The sequence below is a fragment of the Myxine glutinosa genome, chromosome 10 (genome assembly GCF_964187855.1).
Source record: "Myxine glutinosa chromosome 10, kmMyxGlut1.1, whole genome shotgun sequence".
NCBI classification, from domain to species: Eukaryota; Metazoa; Chordata; class Myxini; order Myxiniformes; family Myxinidae; genus Myxine; species Myxine glutinosa.
The window spans coordinates 101,996,823-102,021,358 of NC_136270.1; the positions used below are offsets into that span (position 1 = coordinate 101,996,823).

Sequence of the window (24,536 nt, forward strand, 5' to 3'; positions counted from 1 at the left end):
GTGTAGAACGCCGCGCGTCGAAAACACAACAAGCGTGAGGCGAGCAGATTAGACGGCCTCCTTTCGATTCTCTACCGTCAAGTCCAGTGCGGCCTTCAGCTTCCAAGAGCCCAGCAGTCGTCCAAAACCTCGTGTGGGGAAATGTGGTATCTGTCCGTCGTCTTGTCCACCGTCCACACGCGGCTCCAAGCTCCGGCGCGAGGAAGCCCTCCGTCCACCCGCACGCTTCGCCAGGCCACGATGCTTTATACGACTTGCTTTATACGCATTGTTAAAAGTAAATAATGACAGATGTTTTCTTTCACAATCTTGCGAGATTTCCAGAACTCCTCGGCGTCAAGGGAAAGATAAAATGAAAATAAACCCCTTCAGCCGGCACTTAGCTTGGCGTCCCAAAGAGTACTTTCAGGAGCTTGGCGGCTGTTGAAACTGGGTTAGCCACTCATGCGGGAAGTGGTCCAAAATGGCGGTGTCGAACGCCGCGCGTCGAATGGCCGTTGGTACGGCCATTGCGGACTAACCGGTGCAGCTGCCGATCATCCCTCCTTGTGGTTCTGCGGGGACATCCTGGCCTCGGTATTGGAGTAGGGACACCCCTCTGAGCATTTCGTTTCAGGATCTTTGACACCTGACCTTGAGTGATGCCATACTGCCGAGCAATAGCATGCCGTTTCATGCCAGAATTTCGTAAAGACACCACTAAATGACAAACAGCATTGTCGAGTTGACGGACCATCTCCAGGGGAAGCGGCAATAACTTTTGGAAATGTGCAGCAGCTGTTTTCCACTAATACAGAACGCAACAACCCTTATATACCCGATTGTGAAGCCAATTGTCAAATGTACCTGTCCGTACATTTTGTCACGCCACCTGTGATATAATCCTGTTATTGACTTCTTGCTGCGACAGACAATCAGTGACATGGTTCTTTTAACAAAGAAATCACCAAAGCGTAAAAGAAACTCACCAGATTGATATACCGAGTTCAGAAAGTAAACCCAAGTCAAGAAAAAAAAAAATCCCATATTAAATGCCAAGTCTGTAGTCGTGGACTTAATACTGACCCCTGATGCACTCCCACCTTCACCTCAAACTCACCACTGTTCCCGTCCTTCGTCCTTACAGCTGTGCGCGCTCTTTTGTCCATTGCCATCACTACTCTGATCAACCATTCCTCCACTCCTAACTTCCTCAATGCCGATGTCACTACTTCGCGTGGAACCCTATCAAATGCTTTCTCCAGATCAACAAACCCAAGAAACAACTTCTTCCTCTTCTCCATGTACTTCTCCTGCAACTGCCTTGCAATAAAAAGCGCATCTGTCGTTCCTCTTCCTGGCATAAATCCAAACTGCATTTCGTCGATCTTCACTTTCTTCCTTGTCCTCCTCTCCAACACCCTTTCCAATACCTTCATTCCATGCTCCAATAACTTTATCGCTCGATACGAGCCACAGTCCAGTGGGTCACCTTTCCCCTTGTATAGAGGGACTAGGGTACTCAGTTTCCAATCCACTGGAATGCGGCCTTCTTTCACCACCAGATTACAGATCTCTGTCATTCTCTTCACACCCCAACTTCCTGCTGCCTTCAACATATCTCCCACAACTCCCGTCGGCCCTCCCGCTTTTCTACTCTTCATTGCTTTTATCGTGTCCTCAACTTCCTTCTCAGTTATCTTCTCTGCCGGTCCTAAAACTGGGTTACTCTCTATGTTGCCATCCCATTCATTCTCTGCATTCAACAGCATTTCCATATATCTCTTCCATCTTCCTTTAATTCCATCTGGGTCTACAACGATTTGTCCCACTTCATCCTTCAAGCAACTCACCCCCATCACATCACACCTCTCTTTTGCTATCTGCTTTGCAATCCTGAATACCGCTCTCTGACCCTCTTCCGAATCCAAGCGTTCTCCGAACATTTTCCTACATGCCTCCTGCGCCTTTGCTACCTCTTTCTTTGCAGCCTTCCTGGCTGCCTTATAACTTTCATGCTCTGCTGTTTCTGCTCCCGTACCCTTCGCCTTCTGCCACTCCTTGAACTTCTTCCTCTTCTCGTCAATCCTCTTTCCAACTTCATCATCCCACCACCATGTTTCCGAGTGCCTCGGTGGTCCTTTTGTACATCCATATACCTCACCAACGGCTCCCTGCAGACTATCTTTCATTGACATCCAACCACTTTCAAGCTCAACCACATCATCCTCTACCCTACTCAGCCTCTCGTTTAATGCCTCCCTTACTGTCACCTCTTTCATCCTCCATACCTTCATTCTCGGTTGGTACTTCACCCGCCGAGCTCTCCTTGCACCTTTCACCCTCATGTCGCAGACAACCAAGTGGTGCTGGGAAACAGCCTCCTCCCCCGGGATCACCTTTGTGTCCGGAAGGTGCCCCCTATCTCGCCTACGCACCAGCAGGTAGTCAACGGTTGTCGTCGACCCACCTGACGTGTATGAATGAATATGAATGAATGATCGTTTTAAGGCTATTTTCCCCACTCGAGCGGGGGTTAGCCTTGCGGGCCCCATGACAATCATGGTTCCCTGTTTGAGGCAATGTTTTTATGGCCGGATGCCCTTCCTGACGCCAACCCTTGGTCACGCTCTTCGATGCGCAGGGATACGGTGTACCTATTCTAAATCGGGGTACACACCGTGATCATTCATCCCAGCAAGCTGCTACTCAATTAGCCGACCTCGGAAGGATGACAGGCTGAGTCAACCCCCCTGGCGTTAATTCAGCGATCGACTGGGATTCGAACCCAGGATCCTAGCCGCTAGCCCAACACCAGGTTACCTTATTGGGACATAATCCACGGGCACGGGCCAGTGGGGCTTTTGATGGTGTGGGCGTGGCGTGCGCACGGTTGTTGGAGCCACGCCCACGCAAGAGGGTTTTGGCGTTATAAAAGCTGTATGAGTTCCGGTCGCGATTTCAGTGCTGTTGGAATAAAGGAGCTTTGAACAGCTGAGATGTGTCTCGTCCTCTCGTCATCCGCAACTCCTACAGCACTTCCAAAACTTTCCAGCAGGTACCATGCTGGATGGACACTTGATATTCAGATCCAAAAACCTTCTTCACCTCACTTCACTTCACTTCACTTCCCCATAGCCATCGTATTCCACCTCTACCCAATCGCCAGCTTTGAAGTCTGGAGATGGCGTTGATGAATACCCATCAAATGTGATGAACCTTTGACATATTAGGAATTTCCTGTGCTTTTGTAAAAACCTCTTCAAATAGTTCTCTAATGTGCAACTTCTTCTTCTTCTTCTTCTTCTTCCATATGATGGACTAGATCTGTGTATGAGAACGCTTTTGGAGTTTTCCTTTTTGTAGATGTATCATTTTGAGAGAGGGAAGATTGCAGTCCCTGCCAGTTTACCTGTGCGAAGACCCAGATTCTGCAGTGTTGAGGTCGTTTGCCAGCAATAGCCAGAGATACAAGCTTGAACACGAAAATTATCAGAGAAGTCAAGACGGGCAGATCAGCAATGGGAGAGGTTGGATAGAAACGTGTTCATTACCAGATCCAGAAGGAAGGATGTACTTACAAGTTGATCTAGGCCAATGTATGATGCAGTAATTTCATATTTTACTCAATTTCATACAATCTTCCAAAACCAGTATCTTTGACCAACGTCGTGTTAAAATAATGCAACGATGGGAGGAATAAATGCATTTCAATGCGGTTTATGCAACACGTACAAACTTACCGCACACAGCAGAAATACACCGAATAGAGAAGCAGCGACGTAGCGCCAAAGTAATCCATTTTCTGCAAAATAACGAAGAGAAAGCGTTGCATTGAGTCAGTCACCTGGAGGATGTTTTTTTTTTTTTTTTTAACATAGAAAGAAAATGTAACTAAACCAGGCACCAGAAGTGTTTGAAAATGCTATCCTGAATATATGAGCCATGAAGAATAGAGCTTTGATATTAAACATCTTGTCCGCCTCTCGGTTAGCTCGGGTTATGGTCACAAAGTTAAGATATATAAATCAGTAAAACTGGCATAATTCTTCCCACCAGTGCAGCAAACTTCTTCGGTCTATTCAATCTCGTTCTTCCCTCCGGGGCATCAAGAAAGCTGTTCACCACCATCTCAGATCATCCCCCATCCACAACCACCTTCTAACCATCTCCGAGCCCACCTCTTTCCAGGATTACAGTTTTTCCTTCCACTTCTGTGATTGAGAGCTTATGGCTGTATCCATCTTGTGTATCCTTGCATCCTCCACTCAACCTCATCTCTTATCCCTCCATTTTGTCCCTCAACCCTGCTGTTGCATGGCAACCTTCCTCCATTTCTTCCTACTGCTCTTTTAATTGATCATCCTGGTCCTTTCTGAGCCTGACTGAGCCTCACGTCTGCTCCTGAGACTGACTTCAAATAATTCCCTGATTTTTGTGTAAAAACAGACCCATGAAATCAAGCAAATGCTGAAATTTTGATGCATCAGCCAATCATCAATAAGGATGGGCCTCAAAGACGTCCAGATACTGGTTCTACTCAGACAGTTCCATAAATCAAAGCAAGAATATGAATGAATGAATGAATGAATGAATATAAATCAAAGCAAGGATAAGTCAAAATGAATCCTATTGCATCTCTTCCTTTATTGGCTAAAAAGAGGGCATGACCTGCATCAAACAATCCATGAGCTTCTCCACACCAGAAACAATAGACAATAGAACACGCCCAAACATTCCTGATGTCGATACATTGAGATGTCAAAGTGGACAACTCCCAATTGGCTATTCCTGTAGACCAAATGAGATGCAACCAAATGCCTTGAGATTGCTATCGGCAAACAGCACGTTCATGACCCGCGTGCCGTACAAGTTTGGTCGAGGCCAAAAGGTCGCCTTAAACACTTATCCGGTATTTATCTACGACACACGACTGTACCATAAAGTCTCTCAAACAAAATGCCATTTCACTTGATCTTGATCAACATGTACAGACAGACAGTTATTTCCCCACAGTTTGAGAAGATTTTAAAAGAAATTACCTGAATTTGAGGCGAAACCACCCTTTTGTAGGGGGCAGATCAGGATGGGGAGCACAACCCCAAGATATTTTACTGTTCTGATGTATCATACGAAATTTGGTCCATAATCGGTCATGTAGTTTGAGAGGAAAATATGTTTTAGTGAATTTGAGGGATTAGGCGAGGAAGCCTGTAGCCCACTTTCCAGGGGAGCACAACTGAAGGTTCAGGCATGGTCTCGATGGCACATGGCCAGTTTGGTCTCGATCAGCTTTTCATTTTCTGAGAAATGTTTTGAATGAAATATCAATGTTTGGGGCAAAATCCTCGTCTAACCGCCACTAAATGGCAGATCCAGATGGGGAGCAAAATCCCATGAGACCTTCCTGTCCTGATGCATTGTACCAAATTTGTCCCGTATCGCTCATGCAATTGTGGAGATGTTTTAGTGAAAAATGAGGGATTTGGGGATGGTGACAGTGGCCCTCTTTCCAGGGGAGATATGAGCATGAGGAGCACAATTTATGGTTTTGGTATGGTCCCGATTCCTTGGGCAGAAATTTGCAATTTGTTCAGGGTGCCCGACGATAACTTTGACTCTTCGTGAAAGCCACCGAAGGGATCTTTAACATCTACCTGCTAACAAGGTCAGAAAGGATACCCGGCTCAACGTCCATCCGAGGGACGGCACATGCAACGCCTCCCCTATAAAGAAACTATCCAGCAGTTTATAGTCGTGCCGGAAATCAAATCCAGACAAGATAACTCAAACCTCCACACCGTCCTGCCAGACACGTTATCACCTGGCAGTAATCACAAAGATTTGATAAATATGGGTGATGCGTCTCATCTTGCTGTTATCAATCACACAGGTTCAAATTTTGGTGGATCCTTACAAGATCATTCCAGTTCCGAAATTAAAAATAAAAAGCCGGCAAAGAGCATAGTAATGCGGATAATATGAAAAGCCTCACCTCCGTTAGCGGGGTATCTTTGCAGTGATAAGCAAACGAAAAACACCAGGCAAGGACAGCAACCTGGTAAACGACAAAGATGATAGCATTCTCCAATGAATGTGCAAGAAGAAAGGGCGAAAATAATCGACCCAACAAAACACCCGGGCCTACTGCAGAAAATTTCACAACAGTCGTGTAGGTGGGAGCGGTTGAGGGCACGCTGGCGCAGTAACGACGAGCCATGAACAGATAAGAAAAACCGTTGAGTGCAGAGAAGATGGCGGACAGAGGCTCTTGAACACAGAGCCATCGCACGAAGGGCCACTGCGGAGAAGAGTGAATACATGAATGGTATGTGATAAAACGGTTGGGAAATTGAAGAATGCAGACTTTGGAGAGGGCGGGGGAGGGGGCATTCTTCTTCTTCATACATACATTAAAAAAAAAAGTTCAACTAAAATTCCGCAATGAATGAAACATTATTTTCCACCATGAAACATTATAACACAAAGGTACAACAGGGAGAAAAGGGGAGAGCAAAATTTTAGCAAGGGGTTGTAATTTGTGCAAAATAGTAATGATAATAATAATTATTATTACAATATGGACTTTGAGGAATGAGTCAATGACAGGATACTTAGGAAAGACTAACGAGAAAGAGCAGAGATTTCAGACCCTCACCAGTGCAGTGTTTTGCAATTGCATGTATATTATAGACTGAGTCGCGTACCATACATTCTAGACATATGCATGGTCTAATGGTACATACTTTAGAGGTGCTCGTTTGAAAAAAGATAACGTATCGATAAAAAAGATACTGGCTACGACCAAGTGGTGCTGTGGTTTAGGTTAGCACACAGTGTGGACAGCCAGACACAGACAGACAGACGGACGGACGGACAAACCCAAATTCAACACACTCTCCTTTGGCAAAGCTACGTGTATTATTTTTAAGTGGTGAAGCCGCTTCAATATTTGGCTATGTCCGACTGTAAAACTAAAGAAGACGAACCTTGGCAACTCACCGTGCTCAATTCTGAAGGGTTCTAAAGGGTAATTGTAATGGGTTCTAAAGGGTAATTGTAATGGGTTCGAAAGGGTAATTGTAATGGGTTCGAAAGGGTAATTGTAAAAGGGTAATTGTAAAAGGGTAATTGTAAAAGGGTAATTGTAAAAGGGTAATTGTAAAAGGGTAATTGTAAAAGGGTAATTGTAAAAGGGTAATTGTAAAAGGGTAATTGTAAAAGGGTAATTGTAAAAGGGTAATTGTAAAAGGGCAATTCCAAAGGGCAATTCCAAAGGGTAATAATTGTAAAGGGTAATTCTAAAGGGTAATTCTAAAGGGTAATTCTAAAGGGTAATTCTAAAGGGTAATTCTAAAGGGTAATTCTAAAGGGTAATTCTATGTAATTCTAAAGGGTAATTCCAAAGGGTAATTGTAAAGGGTAATTGTAAAGGGTAATTGTAAAGGGTAATTGTAAAGGGTAATTGTAAAGGGTAATTGTAAAGGGTAATTGTAAAGGGTAATTGTAAAGGGTAATTGTAAAGGGTAATTGTAAAGGGTAATTGTAAAGGGTAATTCTAAAAGGTAATTCTAAAAGGTAATTGTAAAGGGTAATTGTAAAGGGTAATTGTAAAGGGTAATTCTGAAGGATAATTGTAAAGGGTAATTGTAAAGGGTAATTGTAAAGGGTAATTGTAAAGGGTAATTATAAAGGGTAATTGTAAAGGGTAATTGTAAAGGGTAATTGTAAAGGGTAATTGTAAAGGGTAATTGTAAAGGGTAATTGTAAAGGAGAATTCTGTAGGATAATTCTGAAGCATAATTCTGAAGGATAATTCTAAAAGGTAATTGTAAAGGGTAATTGTAAAGGGTAATTGTAAAGGGTAATTGTAAAGGGTAATTGTAAAGGATAATTCTGAAGGATAATTCTGAAGCATAATTCTGAAGCATAATTCTGAAGGATAATTCTAAAAGGTAGTTGTAAAGGGTAATTGTAAAGGGTAATTGTAAAGGGTAATTGTAAAGGGTAATTGTAAAGGGTAATTCTGAAGGATAATTCTAAAGCATAATTCTGAAGGATAATTCTGAAGGATAATTCTAAAAGGTAATTGTAAAGGGTAATTGTAAAGGGTAATTGTAAAGGGTAATTCTGAAGGATAATTCTAAAGCATAATTCTGAAGGATAATTCTGAAGGATAATTCTGATGGATAATTCTGAAGGATAATTGAATGAATGATCGTTTTAAGGCCATTTTCCCCGCTAGAGCGGGGGTTAGCCTTGTGGGCCCCATGACAATCATGGTTCTCTGTTTGAGGCAATGTTTTTTTATGGCCGGATGCCCTTCCTGACGCCAACCCTTGGTCACGCTCTTACGATGCGCAGGGATAATTTCTGAAGGATAATTCTGAAGGATAATTCTGAAGGATAATTCTGAAGGATAATTCTGAAGGCTAATTCTGAAGGATAATTCTGAAGGATAATTTTAAAGGATAATTTTAAAGGATAATTTTAAAGGACAATTTTAAAGGATAATTCCAAAGAGTAATTCTAAAGGGTAAATGTAAAAGGTGATTCTAAAGGGTTTTGTTTGTTTTTAGGCTTTTCCCATTTCATATTTAAAATGCCAAACTGAACCGCTTCCTTCGGACACAGGTGCGATATTCTTTAACATTTAAAGAATAACATTTTGGAGGCAAAATAACTGTTTTACGATCAATATTCGTGAACCAGAGTCCAAATGATTATTAATTGTACCTTTCCGTGGAACTGCGGTATATCATAACCGGCCTCCTGGAGAAGATCCACCGTGCGCCACATGCAACCGTAGCGACATTCCTCAACACAGTTCCAGCCTGCAGGTCACACAGGCCACCTGGCTCAGTCAATATGCCTGAGATTATATGAGATGACACAAAGTGGCTACACATACCGTTTTAGTATGGTGGAGGGAGGTGTAGAGGGCGGTGAAGATGATGAAGCAGGATGGTGTAAGGGAAGAGGGCAGAAGTGCAAACGACCAAAACAGTCTATTGGCTTATGAGGAATCACAAATTATAAATTAAAACCATACAGTACCACAGGATGACCCACTTGAAAAGGTACCACACGATGAATGACCCACATGAAGAAATACCACACGATGAATGACCCACATGAAGAAATACCACACAATGAATGACCCACATGAACAAATACCACATGATGAATGACCCACATGAAGAAATACCACAGGATGAATGACCCACATGAACAAATACCACACAATGAATGACCCACATGAAGAAATACCACACGATGAATGACCCACATGAACAAATACCACACGATGAATGACGCACATGAACAAATACCACACAATGAATGTCCCACATGAAAACGTACCACACGATGAATGGCCCACATGAAGAAATACCACACGATTAATGTCCCACATGAAAACGTACCACACGATTAATGTCCCACATGAAAACGTACCACACGATGAATGTCCCACATTAAAATGTACCACACGATGAATGACCCACATGAAGAAATACCACACGATGAATGACCCACATGAACAAATACCACACGATGAATGACCCACATGAAGAAATACCACACGATGAATGACCCACATGAACAAATACCACACGATGAATGACCCACATGAAGAAATACCACACGATGAATGTCCCACATGAACAAATACCACACGATGAATGACCCACATGAAGAAATACCACACGATGAATGTCCCACATGAACAAATACCACACGATGAATGTCCCACATGAAAACGTACCACACGATGAATGACCCACATGATAAAGTACCACACGATTAATTTAGCTACATCATTTTAGTCAGCTGAGGAGAATATCAACATGAACATGGACGAGTCGACTCTTCAGACCAAATGTTTCTTCAGCCTGTGCCTGCTGGTTGCATCATTTTTCTGGAAGTGCGGCTGTATCGCTGATGGTGCCCCCAGTTTTCAGTGACCCTAGTACTCATTTTGCCAACCTCGGAAGGATGACAGGATGGGTCAACCAACCTGGTGTTATTTAACGGCACGACAGGGGCTCCAACCCAAGACCCAAAGACGAAAGAGTTAATATCTTAAGCCTAAGGTCTCCATCTTAACCGTTAAATCAACACCAGGATTTTCAAACAAATTATTGAAGCACATTCAAAATATGAATATTAAAACATATATTTACACAAATTACAGGATGTTGATGACACCTTCAATTAAGGACAATAAATCCCAATATCTCCTTTTTCAAACTTATTCCAATGGGCGAAAAAGGACATCGGGACCAACGTGCACACACTGCACTGTATTTGTAACAATTCTCACAACGCAAGTTACAGCGAATGAATAACAACAAAAAGAGACTTGCACTTCACAAAAAGCAATTACATAGACTAGAGTACCGTACATAGAGAGCAGAGGCAATGAGGCATTCGTACGGATTCCAAACACACCGGAAAGACGCATGTACAGGGGCTGTCGAGCCACAAACTTGGACAGTGCGTCGCCGAAGCACGATCTCCGTGAACAATTATTTATGCAGTTTCTGTAGAAAGGCTGCTCGTCGCCACTCGAACCCAAGGCGCCAGAAAAGAGGTCACAGGAGGCGAGCATCAGACCCAAAACAAGCCTGAGGCCTACAATCCGAGACCGCATATTCCAGCGAGCAGAACTACGCCCAATCCACAACTTGCATTGGTTTGTCTTCGCTCCGCCCTATTCGCGATAAGGGCGGAGCACAAGAGGACCGTCTATCCTCGCCCCGCCCTATTCATGATAAGGGCGGAGCACAAGAGGACCGTCTATCCTCGCCCCGCCCTATTCACGATAAGGGCGGAGCACAAGAGGACCGTCTATCCTCGCCCCGCCCTATTCATGATAAGGGCGGAGCACACGAGGACCGTCTATCTTCGCCCCGCCCTATTCACGATAAGGGCGGAGCACACGAGGACCGTCTATCTTCGCCCCGCCCTATTCACGATAAGGGCGGAGCACAAGAGGACCGTCTATCTTCGCCCCGCCCTATTCACGATAAGGGCGGAGCACAAGAGGACCGTCTATCTTCGCCCCGCCCTATTCACGACAAGGGCGGAGCACAAGAGGACCGTCTATCTTCACCCCGCCCTATTCACGATAAGGGCGGAGCACAAGACGACCGTCTATCTTCGCCCCGCCCTATTCACGATAAGGGCGGAGCCGGTTTATGGTCCGCCCTCATATATTGGAGAAATTTCTGCATTTGCACTTTTAAAATATCGATTTTTGCATATACGTCGGCCTCAAGGTGTCTCGATCGATAACCTGCTCGTCTTCAGTCCAAATCTTCGTCTTCAACGGCCACAGCTATTCCTGCGTTCTCGTGAGGTTGGCCGGAGGAATCTTGGACCAAGTCTTTCACGAAACGGCGGGCCAGCCCTGACGTTCGACTAAGGTTAGGGCACAATTTTTTGGCTAGGATGCTGGCGATAGCTCGCCTGCTCTTCGCAAAGCATACCTACCGTTGGATCGTAACCATCCACCAACTGATGCCAGCAGATGGGACGTCTCGGTTCACTCCACCACCACCACCACTATAGAGTAACCATCCACCAGCACTTTTCTTCTCTTTCTTTCTTCTCACCACCACCACCACTATAGAGTAACCATCCACCAGCACTTTTCTTCTCTTTTTTAATACAACGTCGAGGGCTCGTGGAACAGCTAAAACAAAAGGAACAGCAGAAAGATTGGTGAAACACACCAACTGCAAGGTTAAGGGACAAAATACAGGGAGACAGACAAATAAGGGTTGTGGGTAAAATGAGGACTGGGGCAGAGTGTGGACACAGGGGGTGACAAGATGGACACAGAAGCAAACGCTCAGGAAGGAAAGACTGCAAATTTGGAAAGAGGTGGGCTTGGGGAGGCTTATGTGGGTTGAAAAGATCATGGTTTAAGATTGTGGACGATTTGAGATGGTGGTGAACAGCTGTCTTGAAGACCTGGGTGGAAGAATGAAATTGAAGAGAATGTTGTTGTTGTTGTTGGTTCCACAGGTGGGAGAAAAGGAACAAATGTGGAGGTGAGCAGTGATCCTGGATTTCGGTAGTTTCACCAGAAAGGGGTTGATGGTGGACCATGTGTTCACTATAGGTGGAGGGGGACAAAGCAAGGAGAGGACAGATGGTGCAAAACCAGAAAGGCGATGGTAGAAGACAGAGACCACCGACCTATCTGCAATGTGAAAGTGATAGGCCTGTCGACTCAGCTTCATTGCGGGAAATTCTTCATTCATTGAAATGCTCTTGAAGACCTTCGTTTACACAGCATTAAGCTGAGCAAGGTGAGGCAAGGAGCCAGCCCAGAGGGGAGAGATTTGGATGAAGACCTTGTGGGTGGATAGGAGTCCAGGGGTGCAAGGAAGGACTTTGTATGATGGAGGATGCCCAGTCAGCAGCTGGCTTTGGAGGCCAACTTTGAAATGTGGTTTGCCCAAGAAAGATCATGGCTGACAGTGAGATCCATGAGTTTGAATGACTGAACATCCTCAAGAGGATTGTTAAGAAGGTAGATATTGGGTGCGGTGAGGGAGGAAGGGGGGGTAGGGGGGGGGGGTGGAAGGGAGGGCGTTTGCCAGACCGTCCTTTCAGAGAGATAGTGAGAGTGAGATTTGTCAGGATTAAGACATATTCCAAGTGTTTGACCAGCTTGTCATTTTGCCAAGGTCTGAAGAGAGGGAAGAGGCTGCTGCCTGTCCGTCAGAAGGACGTCATGGGAGAGGGTGGAGTCATTAGCAAATAGATGAAGAGGATTTTCCAGAGTCAGAGATTATTTATGAAGATCAGGAATAGGACTGGGCCTAGAACACTGCCTTGGGGCACTCCAGCCTTGACAGATAGAGGAGATGAAAGGATTCCGTTGAATGCCACACGTTGCTAGCTATGAGATTAGAGGAAATCAGTAAGCCATGTGTGGAGTTGGTTTTGGATTCCAGAGGCAGAGAGTTTGGAGATCAAGGCAGGTGCCAAACTGTATCAAAAGCACACGATATGTCCAGAGAGGTGGCCCTGATCTCATGTCTAACATTGAGGACCTCCATACATTGTTGGGAGAGTAGAAGCAGCGTGTCTCGGGTAGAGTGACCTGGTCTGAATCCAAATTGGTGATCCTGAGATGAGGTCTTTGGAGAAAAGGAAGGATTTTGCATCAACTGCGATGATGGAATTCCATGACCTTGCTGATGATTGGAAGTAAGTTGATAGGTCTGTAGTCGTGTTTTTTTTTTGTTTTTTTTGTATACAAGATCGAGTCTCGTGAAAGAGCTAAGAACCTTTTTGTACCTTTTTATGTAATGCTGTGATGTTGGCCGATTTCCAAGCAGTTGGAAGATGACCGAAAGCAAATGACAGGGTGAAAAGAGCAGAGCAGGATTTTAGGACACGCAAGCTGATGTGGTCCGGTCCAGTTGCCGAATCATAGTCGAGGGCTGCCAGAAAATTCTCCTTCTTGGAAACTTCACAGGCTCTTTTTATTAATTTATTTGTAATTGTTTTATGTTCCCATCCCGCTTATAATAATTAAAACCTGAAGTTTCTCTAGTTTGCTGAATTTATTGGGTTGCAGACATACCTGCAACATTATAAATTGTTTTTGGGAAGAATAAGCATGCCAAAATATTGGCGCATAAATAAAACAATGTTAATCTGTTGTTTATCTCCTGCTTCAGCCAAGACCCTTGTATGACAAAAATAAAATAAAATGACTGGCACCTGATATCTACTGGAATTTGGCTGAAGAGTACTATCAGGCACACCCAGGCTATTCTGTAATGACAGGCCCATCCAACACAATTAGAAATGAACTTCACAGTTTGGGAGTTAATGAAACTGAAAAATGATTTACTGTCTCGATGTAGTACTTCTTTATCAGCCCACATTTATATTCCCACCTTGTTGTGCAGGGGGCGAAGTCTTTCACAAAAACGGTCAACATTGATGTTTGAACAGAAATTTGTAATTTAATCAGGTTTCAGATGATAACTCGCCAATACATTTCCCACCACCTCCTTAAAAAAAAAAATTTTGGATTCAAAATGGAAATCCATAAATTTGGCAATAACTATTTCTTTTAGACTTTATAAATAGGTAAAGCCAACTTTCATCGATTGATGAAAACTTAAAGTTCTTGACATTCAACTTGCACGTCCCCGCAAAGCTTAATGTACATAGTGAAGTCTGCAATAAGTTTAAGGTCCAATCGTAACCCACAGTCATTCTAACAAGTTAACGCAACGGTAAAAAGTTTTAAAAACAGCTTGACAAGGCATTGAAACCATTCAATCTTTCAACATCTCATTCATCCAACTTTTTCATTCCGGGAGGTGGGGTGTTCGAGGCGTCAGACACGGGAGTAATCTCCAACACTCGAGTACAGCGCCTTCAATTTTTTTTTATTACAAACACTGAACTGAATGATGCTACAAGGAAATAAATCTATTTACAAAAAAAAACAAAAAAAAACAAATAAATTCCTTTGTGAAATAGCATTTACATTTTATTAGGAAGAGCGGAATTGGAAGGGAGATGTGACTGATGGGTTCTAGCAGCTTTCCTTTTCTTTTTAAAACTGGGTAGCAAACAGCAGTTGTCATCTGGCAAGCAGTGTGCAGCCAGCCAGCAGCACTCGGAAACACACAAGTGGAATGAAATGCACTTGTGCATGGATGATGTAATTAAAAAAATAAAAATTAAATGGTCAAACAGCAGGACGCATTCCGATATAAGCTCCATGCACAGAACACGATATCTTCGTTGTTAAATCGACATATTGAGATAGATGAGAACAGCCTTCACTCCATGAATTGATTTTTAGAAAAATCACAATTCTTCCCCCCAAGTCTGGTTGCCAGTCTCCGGAGCAGGATGGACGCAGCTGGTTCCACAGTATGTGCCCAAGCATTAGTGGTCTTCCTACATAATGCCAGCTTGGAACATCGGTTGCAAGGTCCGAACAGAGTGGAACTGTGACTAAATGCAAATCACAGCGACTTGTAATGCGAAGCTTTCTACGAACAAGTGTCTTACAAAATGACAGTCTTCAGAATAAGAAGCTGCTGCTGCCAGGCTGGCCGTACGATTAAGAAGTCATTTGCAGCTAAGACTGCAACCCAATGCTGGAAAGAAAAATGGACAGGCACTGGCAATGGATTACGCGAGACCCAAAAGGGCCAGTCTTGGTCACTCGACAGGCCTTTAATAGCAAAAAACCAGCAAGGGGGTGCATCGTCGGATGCAAGCAGCATGTAAAGCACCGGGTTCACCATTCGTAACCAGCTCGTCCGGCCGTGCACGCCATCACTGTGTGCTAGTCGTTCCAAGACTTCGGCGGTGGAGCTAACCGCGACCGGCGAAGGCCCTCGCCTTTGGATGACGCGACTGGGGCCGTTTCGATCAAGCGTGCCCCGACCCCATCCTGCACGAAATGAGTAGTCTTTGTGCTTTTGTTTCACCTTCGGAAATTAGCGTCGAAAAATGGCGCCAAAAATAGTTCTGTAACAGTTAACACATTGTGTTCAAACTTGTAATAAACGCCCAAATGTTGCAAATTGTCCCAGTAATTAGTTTAACCAACATCTCACATATATACATGCTTTCTTCGGAGGATGCCTATGACCTCTTAAAAATAGTTTGAGCAGCTTTAGTTTAGTAAAGCCGGACGTTTACATCCATCCAGCCCCCTCATTATAGTTATTTTCTCTCCCTCTCCCCCCACATTATAGTTATTTCTCCCTCTCCCCTTCGCAAGAACGAGGATGTCCAAATGTGTTGAATGAACGAGCACGTCGCTTTCTTAGAGGAGAGTTCCACCACAAATGGATATTGCCATTTGCAAAGACGCGACTGGCCAAACATCGTAGGCAGTGCTGCATCATGCGGGAAGGAAGAAGTAGTGAGCATTTTGATAAAATCAATTGAAGCAGGGACAAAAAAAAAAAAAAAAAACAATAAAACGAGCTATTTAAAAATATAATAATAATAACAATAACAATAATAATAAAACGTGGCAGCACCAGATCCGAGATGCCCCACCTGCAGGGAGCCTGCCATTTCTGGGATCCCACCGATAATAAGGGAAACTTTAACTACACTTTATACACAAGGATCGCAAAATTTCACAAATACGTCTTTTTCAAGCAGTTTGTCCAGGGTAAAATCAATCTAAAATAAAAGAGCCCAAGTCCTCTGCAGTGGTAAAATAAAGCAACCATTTTAGCACTTAAAAGAAAAAAAAAAATCCTCAAAAATCCACTTCTCTTCATGCATCAAAAATGGGTGAACGCATATCAAGTACTTCAGCACACCATTTTCAGGACTTGGGATATCCAGAATGAAAATCCCATAGAGAGACGAGCTTTCTAGGGTTCGGTGCCCACAAGTTTTGGACAAGCAAAATTCCCCCCTGGGACAGCAGCATCCGTAGGAACGTACTTTTCCAGACACATGGCGGCCATGATGAAAGGTAAAGGTGGAAGCTTTTCACAGAGCTCCGGGCAATTCCTGGCCGAAAAATACTGATACGGGTCCCGTGGGCAGCTGTGGTACCGTGTGCCGTGCCCTTAGTGACGGAAACAATCTTAGGCCTCAGAGTGAGCTTTACGTTTCCGACAGAGGTGCTTGTTAACCCACCGGCAGGAAACTCCACCGACAGATGGGAAGTGGAATGCTCCAGCAAACCCATACCCCCATCCACTGATGAAGCAGGTTAACACTTGAGGGCCGGCGAGACTGCAGCACCAGCAGGCGAGTGGCTGAATCGATCCTCATCAAGTTTCTAGTTCGAGTTACTGCTGTTCGAGGCAATGGCAATGGTGGAGGAGGTAGGGAGGGTGGCTGTACTCGCTGCTGGGGACTTGCGGATGTGAGGCTGGAGGTATGGGTCGTTGGCGAGCTGTAGCACATCAATGCGGTCCTCCTTGCAGTAGGCCAGGCAGCGGCGGATGAAGGCCTATGACAGGCAAAGTACACGAGCAACATCAGAAGTAGCGGTGCACTTCAGATCACTAGACAAAAATACTAAATCACATTAATGTACATTTTATGAGACAACAAATGTAATAAGCACAACCCCAAAGATCCCACTAATAGTGCCTAATCCCATTCTTCTTTTAAAGTCATTTAAAATCGCACACACCTCAATTTCTAACAGGAACTCGTGCAGAGAGAAACAGTGCTGTTGCGCTTCTTTTTTTTTCCTTTACCGAAATGCATTTTCAACATTAACATACCTTGATGTACGATTAGGAATTGAATTGGGTATACTTAAAAAACAAACATAAGTTATATCAGGCTCACAATGAGATTGCTATGGGGGAGGGTGCGTGGATATGCTGCAGAAACAGTGCCATTGTAGGTGGGAGTCAGAGAATGCATTCAGGGTGCCGTCGATAGCTTGTTTTACTCTTCGCGAAGGACACCATAGGATCTTTAACGTCTACTAACTAATGATAGCAGATGGGACATCCAGCTTAACGTCCATTCGAAGGACAGCATACATATTGATGAATCACCCTGCCTGTGAAACATGAGGATAAAATTTATAGCTGGGTCAGGATTCAAACCCACCTTAGAGGCGAGTGTGAATATGTATAGGCCATTCTGCCAGCCGGTGATGACGTTATTACTGACATAATGAGATGTTCTGTGCCGTTGTTTCCCACTGTGCAAAATTTAAACAAAACGTCTTCACCGATGGATGCAACCAAAGGCGCAGGGTGATGAACAAATTCAGTGACCCAATATGCAAACCTTCTTCAGATTTCAAATCGATGGAATGAAAATTGGAGATTTTATGCAACCTTGACCTTTTTATTTTTATTTTTTGCTAACTAACCAACATTCATTTTTGCTAACTAAACATATCCATGTTAAGTTAGCTTCATCGTGGCGTTTTTTTTTTTGGATACAAGATCGAGGCTCGTGTAAGAGCCAACATTAATCACCAAAAAACATAAATGGACACATAAAACATATAATAAAGGGAGCAGGAGACAAGATGGGGAGAGAGAGAGGGAAGCACACAAGTACAACAGTAGAGAAGAGGGACATCGGGAGATCTGTGGGAGGGAGAGGGCTTGGGGAGAGGGAGCAGGGGAAATTTGCTTTTGTTTTGTTTGTTTTTGAAATTTGTTTGTTTGTTTTTTATCTAAAAAACAAACAAATGAAAAATCGGTCAGAGACCAAGGACTTGCCGGAATGCACTTTTTATCGGGCATTTTGGATCAAGTTTTTCGGTTTTTCCAAGATGGCGGCCGAACCACGTGACCGATGACGTCATTATTTGTTTTCTAAACTAATTTATTCCTAGATTATGCTCAAGAAATTTCATCTTGATCGGATGAAGTTTTGTACTTGTCGAATTATGACGTCATAATGGAGGCACCTATGACATCATCATTAACATATTTTATTCCCCATGTAGAGCTCTTTACAATGAGCCATGTCTGAATTTTTTATATTCAGCACTTTCGGAGATATAGCATGAATGAATGAATGAATGATTGTTTTAAGGCCATTTTCCCCGCTAGAGCGGGGGTTAGCCTTGCGGGCCCCATGACAATCATGGTTCCCTGTTTGAGGCAATGTTTTTATGGCTGGATGCCCTTCCTGACGCCAACCCTTGATCGCCTCTTACGATGCGCAGGGATACGGTGTACCTATTCTAAGTCGGGGTACACACCGTGATCATTCATCCCAGCAAGCTGGTACTCAATTTGCCGACCTCGGAAGGGTGACAGGCTGAGTCAACCACCCTGGTACGCGGGCGCAGTCAGACGCGCCGGTAACGCTTATTGCGCTTTCCAGCCACGCAAGTAAGTGCGGCCATAGCCGCAAGTGAAAAACCGCCAGCCGCGTCAAAGTCCGCTCCCTACCAATTCGCCCCGTGATAACTCGCTCCATTCAGACGACACGCGGAGAGCTCCTGCCTTCACCATCTCCAAAGGATGTGCCGGGGACCGCAGAGGACTGCACGAGAGCCATCCCTGGGCGAGCTGGTGAACATCGTCCTGCCATCTGCAATCCCCGTGTGAGTGTGTGTGTGAGACGGGCCCTTGTCCTTGGGATTAAGTATAAGACTGTTTTAAGGATTGCTCTGTGTCTCGGCTCTTGAACCATTGTACATTGTAAATAATAGTAATTAAACCTGTTATTCCTTTGCTTCCCAATTCGATCGCCTTTGTGACTTCTCTATTGACAAAGCGTGGTACGAATAAGAACCGCTTGAATCGGGGTCTAGTAAGTGATAACGGCGCGGATCGTGTGTACGCAACCGCTCGGCGTATCAACACACGTGGTTCGTGCGGGGCTTATCTCCTCGCTTCAGGGCAGCGCTTCAGGGCAGTATTTAGGTAATAGCGAATTTGGTCCTAATACCCTACTTCGTGCTGTCCGGAAGGGACGTCATAGGTCCCGGGTCGCGCTGGTCAGTCAAAGACAAGGGGACTAATTCCCCCTTGGTAAGGGGAGGAGGCCGGCGGCGGATCCGCAACAATTGGTGTCAGGAGTTGGGATAGGACCCGGAGTGCGCTTAATGCACTCGAAAATTACGAGCGGCCGAAATTTAATCATTAAAATCCAAATTTAATTCGTGCCATGGCTAGCCAAAGCGGTCGGATGCCGGTGGCGGGGTAGAGGAGGAGACGCATGAGGAGTTAGAATCGATGACCCAGGACCCCCGGGAAGAATTAGAAGAAATGGAGGAGGCAATTGATGAGAGGCCGGCAGTAGAGGTAGAAAATGGCGGCGCCTCACACGAGGCAGCGGAAGCCGAGCCCGTGGCGCCAATGGAGAAGGACCTATTTATGGCACAAATATGGGCCTAGATGGTAAGGTCGGCTCATAAAATGGATGCGATGAGTGGGCAAATGGCTAATCAGATGAAAGAAATGGGCGGTCGATTGAAAGTAGAGGGGGACAAATCAAGGGCAAAAATGCAAGAAATGAAAGACGGGTTAAATAAATTGGAAAACAAAATGGAGGGCCAATTGAAGGAAATGGGGGACAAATCCACCTGGGAAATAAAATGGTTTGAAAACAAAATAGGTGGTCAAATAAAAAAAAATGGGGGAGGACAATGAGCGCAGGTCGAGCGGGAAAGTCGCATTGGTACGCGACGGGGTAAAGCGGTGCGAGGAGCGCGTGGAAAGCGAGGCAGAGCAGAGCGCGGCCGGAAGGACCGAGGGGATAGAGATCGCGACACGGGGTATGGAAAAGCCAACGGCTGCCGAATTGGTTTGCTTTCGTCTGGCCACTCTGCCATAAAGCCCAGATGGTGGAGTGTTGCAGTGATGCTTGTCCTTCTGGAAGTTTCTCCCATCTCCACACAGGATCTCTGGAGCTCAGCCAGAGTGACCATCGGGTTCTTGGTCACCTCTCTTACCAAGGCCCTTCTCCCCCGATTGCTCAGTTTGGCCGGGCGGCCAGCTCTAGGAAGAGTCCTGGTTGTTCCAAACTTCTTCCATTTAAGAATTATGGAGGCCACTGTGCTCTTGGGAACCTTCAATGCAGCAGAGATTTTTTTTTGTTGGCTTCCCCAAATCTGTTCCTCAACACAATCCTGTCTCTGAGCTCTGCAGGCAGTTACTTTGACCTCATGGCTTGGTTTTTGCTGTGAAGACCATTGTCAGCTGTGAGACCTTATGTAGACAGATGTGTGTCTTTCCAAATCATGTCCAATCAATTGAATTTACCACAGGTGGACTCCAATCAAGGTGTAGAAACATCTCAAAGATGATCAAGAGAAATGGGAGGCTCCTGAGCTAAATTTCAAGTGTCATAACAAAGGGCCTGAATACTTATGTCAATGTGATATTTCAGTCTTTTCTTTTCAATATATTTGCAAAACTTTCTAAAATACTGTTTTCTCTTTGTCATTGTGGTGTATTGAGTGCAGATTGATGAGGGAAAAAATGAATTTAAACGATTTCAGTATAAGGCTGCAACATAACAAAATGTGAAGGGGTCTGAATACTTTCTGAATGCACTGTATATATATATATATATGGTGTTGGGCTAGCGGCTAGGGTGCCAGCTTAGGATCCGAGGATCCTGGGTTCGAATCCCGGTCGATCGCTGAATTAACGCCAGGGGGGTTGACTCAGCCTGTCATCCTTCCGAGGTCGGCAAATTGAGTACCAGTTCACTGGTAATTCCCTGTTTGTCGTTAAAGGCGGCAAACAGGGTTGGCATCAGGAAGGGCATCCGGCCGTAAAACATTGCTTCAAAAAGGGGACCAACAAAAACAACAACAACCACGGTCCCCGAAAAAGGCCAACCCCCGCTTTGCGGGGAAAAATGGCCTCTAAAGGTGGTTATATTTATATATATATATGTATGTATATATATATATATATATACAGACGGCATTTAATATGGAATATTTTTTTTGTGGGGGTGAACTTACTTTTCAAGATGACTTAGAACCAAAAGTTCATTGGAATTATGTTGAAATTATTCGAGATTTTGTTGATGTGACCTTTAAAAGAAACAAAAACCACATTTGACATTTCGAAGCAAATAAATTGATCCTTGAAAGTGATGTAAACTGATATCGAACGAAATTCACGGACAGTTCTGTGTTAAGCTTCTGTGCGTTTTCCAGAAGTATCTTTTTATTTTGCACATTAGCCCAATTTTTTTTTAACAAAAACAAAAGTAAAATTACGACTGGGATTACGGACAGTAAAATTACAGTTCAGTACTTCGTGTAACCCCCACTAGCATTCAGGAGAGCACGTACACGTTGAGGCATGCTGTTCACGAGATTTGCCAAGGTTTGGACAGGAATCGCTTGCCATGCAGTTACAATGGCCTGCTGCAATTCACGCACAGAGACAGGCTGCTGGTCCAAGTTGTCGATTTGACGCGTTAATTCTGCCCACAAGTTCTCTATCGGATTCATATCCGGGGACATGGCAGGCCACGCCATATGCTCTAGACCACGGTCAGCAAGAAAGTGTTGGATCATGCGAGCACGATGAGGCCGTGCATTGTCATCTCGGAAGACAAAGTTTCCTCGAAAGGCTGCACAAACAAATGGAAGCAATGTTTCTTCCAGAATGGCCCTGTACTTGAACTGGTTCAGGTTTCCATTCAGAACAACCAGGTCAGTTTTGCCCCCTGCATGAGCAGCCCAAACGGTCACCCCACCACCTCCAGCTTGGACTCGTGGCACTATACAATCTTCGTTGTAGGCTTCATGCACCTGTCTGCGCACTCGGACGCGGCCATCTTGACGATAGACCAGAAATCTAGACTCGTCACTGAAGGTCACGTGATTCCAGTGTCCTGGCTGCCATTGACGGTGCTCTCTGGCCCACTGCAATCGGCGCTGGTGGTGTTGTCTGGTCAGGCGTGGCTTTCTCAGGGGACGCCTGGCACGATAGCCTGCTTGAACCAGTCGTTGGTTGACTAGCCTTCTGGATACAGGCACATTTGTCAGTTGCTGCCACTCAGCCCTAAGCCGATTAACTGACTTGGTACGGCCATTGCGGACTAACCGGTGCAGCTGGCGATCATCCATCCTTGTGGTTCTGCGGGGACGTCCTGGCCTCGGTATTGGAGAAGGGACACCCCTCTGAGCATTTCGTTTCAGGATCTTTGACACCCGACCTTGAGTGATGCCATACTGCCGAGCAAAAGCACGCTGTTTCATGCCGTAATTTCGTAAAGCCACCACTCTATGACAAACAGCATTGTCGAGTTGACGGACCATCTCCAGAGGAAGCGGCAATAACTTTTGGAGACGTGCAGCAGTTGTTTTCCACTAATACAGAACGCAACAACCCTTGTATACCCGACTGTGAGCCCAATCATCAAATGCACCTGTCCGTACATTTTGCCATGCCACCTGTGATATAATCCTGTTGTTGACTTCTTGCTGCGACAGACAGTGACATGGTTCTTTTAACAAATAAATCACGAAAGTGTAAAAGAAACTCACCAGATTGATATACTGAGTTGAGAAAGTAAACCCAAATCAAGAAAAAAAAAAAATTCCATATTAAATGCCAAGTCTGTATATATATATATATATATATATATATATATATATATATATATATATATATATATATATATATATATATATATATATATATATATATATATATATATATATATAAATATATATATATATATATATAGTGGAACCTTGACTTACGAGTTTAATTCGTTCCGTGACCGAGCTCGTAACTCAAATTGCTCGTATCTCAAATCAAATTTCCCCATTGAAATGCATTGAAATGCTATTAATCCGTTCCAGCCCGCCAAAAACCACACCAATTTTTTTTTAAATATACAGTATATATAAAAATATCTCGCGCTTTATATTTCACCTGTATGCAGCATACAAGTTGGCAGGATGGCCTGGACTGGAGGTACGCACACTTGACTCTAAAGTCTAAACTGTCCAGCCTGGGTTTGAATCCCGACCCAGCTATAACCTGTCATGGGTGAATCACAGGCAGGGTGATTCATCAATGTGTGTACCACTAAACTGGGCGCCCCGTTTGCGTCCCATTAGTTGTTGGATGTTAAGGATCTCACCGTGTTTTCCACAAAGAGAAGGCGAGCTATCGCCGGCATTCTGAACAAGTTGTGGCCTGGCATGCTCTTCTCCTCTGCCGTTATATACGTCCTCCTCGGCACCTCGCTCATGTTTTTCGACGATTGCGTGTTTTATATCCAAGCACAAGTTTTATATAAAACACGACAATTGCGTGTTTTATATCCACAAGTTGTGGCCTGGCATGCTCTTCTCCTCTGCCGTTATATACGTCCTCCTCGACACCTCGCTCATGTTTTTCGACGATTGCGTGTTTTATATCCAAGCACATCATCCTCTTCTTCTTCTCAGTACCGTGTTTTCCACAAAGAGAAGGCGAGCTATCGCCGGCATTCTGAACAAGTTGTGGCCTGGCATGCTCTTCTCCTCTGCCGTTATATACGTCCTCCTCGGCACCTCGCTCATGTTTTTCGACGATTGCGTGTTTTATATCCAATCACAAGTTTTATATAAAACACGACGATTGCGTGTTTTATATCCACAAGTTGTGGCCTGGCATGCTCTTCTCCTCTGCCGTTATATACGTCCTCCTCGACACCTCGCTCATGTTTTTCGACGATTGCGTGTTTTATATCCAAGCACATCATCCTCTTCTTCTTCTCAGCACTGCACTTGCCACTCACTTTCTTAGGCCCCATGGTTAAAACTAAGAAATTTTCCGAAATAACCAAAATGCGAAAACAAAAATGCAGCGCTATACGACAGAGATACGTACTGTACTTGCACGGCAAGATAACCACGTGACCAGAACCCACCTGGCGGCGTAAACTCGAAATAACCAAAATGCGAAAACAAAAATGCAGCGCTATACGACAGAGATACTGTACTTGCACGGCAAGATAACCACGTGACCGAGTGGCGAAAGCTCGTAACTCGGATCTCGGCTCGCATCTCAAAGCAATAAACCGCCCGAGCGACGGCTCGTATCTCGAAAAACTCGTAAGTTGGGGCACTCGTA

At 44.5% G+C, this 24,536-nt stretch overlaps 2 protein-coding genes across 5 annotated transcripts in view; both read right to left on the reverse strand.

Annotated features, from left to right (window-relative positions):
* PGAP3 (post-GPI attachment to proteins phospholipase 3) overlaps nucleotides 1–16,766 on the reverse strand; it is a 42,885-nt gene extending 26,119 nt beyond the window's left edge. Inside the window, exons 1-5 of one of the 4 annotated variants that reach the window (XR_010985752.2) lie at nucleotides 10,432–10,690; nucleotides 8,716–8,813; nucleotides 6,128–6,280; nucleotides 5,975–6,037; nucleotides 3,723–3,784 (exon numbers count right to left, since the gene is read on the reverse strand). Coding sequence is in view for 3 of the 4 variants with exons in the window: in XM_068126361.2 (XP_067982462.1) it covers nucleotides 3,723–3,784; nucleotides 5,975–6,037; nucleotides 6,128–6,280; nucleotides 8,716–8,813; nucleotides 10,432–10,633 (578 nt within the window). In the remaining variant the exon portion in view is untranslated. Of the gene's footprint in view, nucleotides 1–3,722; nucleotides 3,785–5,974; nucleotides 6,038–6,127; nucleotides 6,281–8,715; nucleotides 8,814–10,431; nucleotides 10,839–16,641 lie in introns of those variants that run through there. The other 3 variants (XM_068126363.2, XM_068126361.2, XM_068126364.2) reach the window with 3 other exon arrangements.
* Nucleotides 14,385–24,536, reverse strand: part of LOC137433891 (serine/threonine-protein kinase tousled-like 2) — a gene marked incomplete in the record, with an annotated part of 278,139 nt that continues 267,987 nt past the window's right edge. Inside the window, 1 exon segment of the mRNA XM_078785945.1 lies at nucleotides 14,385–16,960. Within this exon segment, the coding sequence (XP_078642071.1) occupies nucleotides 16,787–16,960 (174 nt within the window).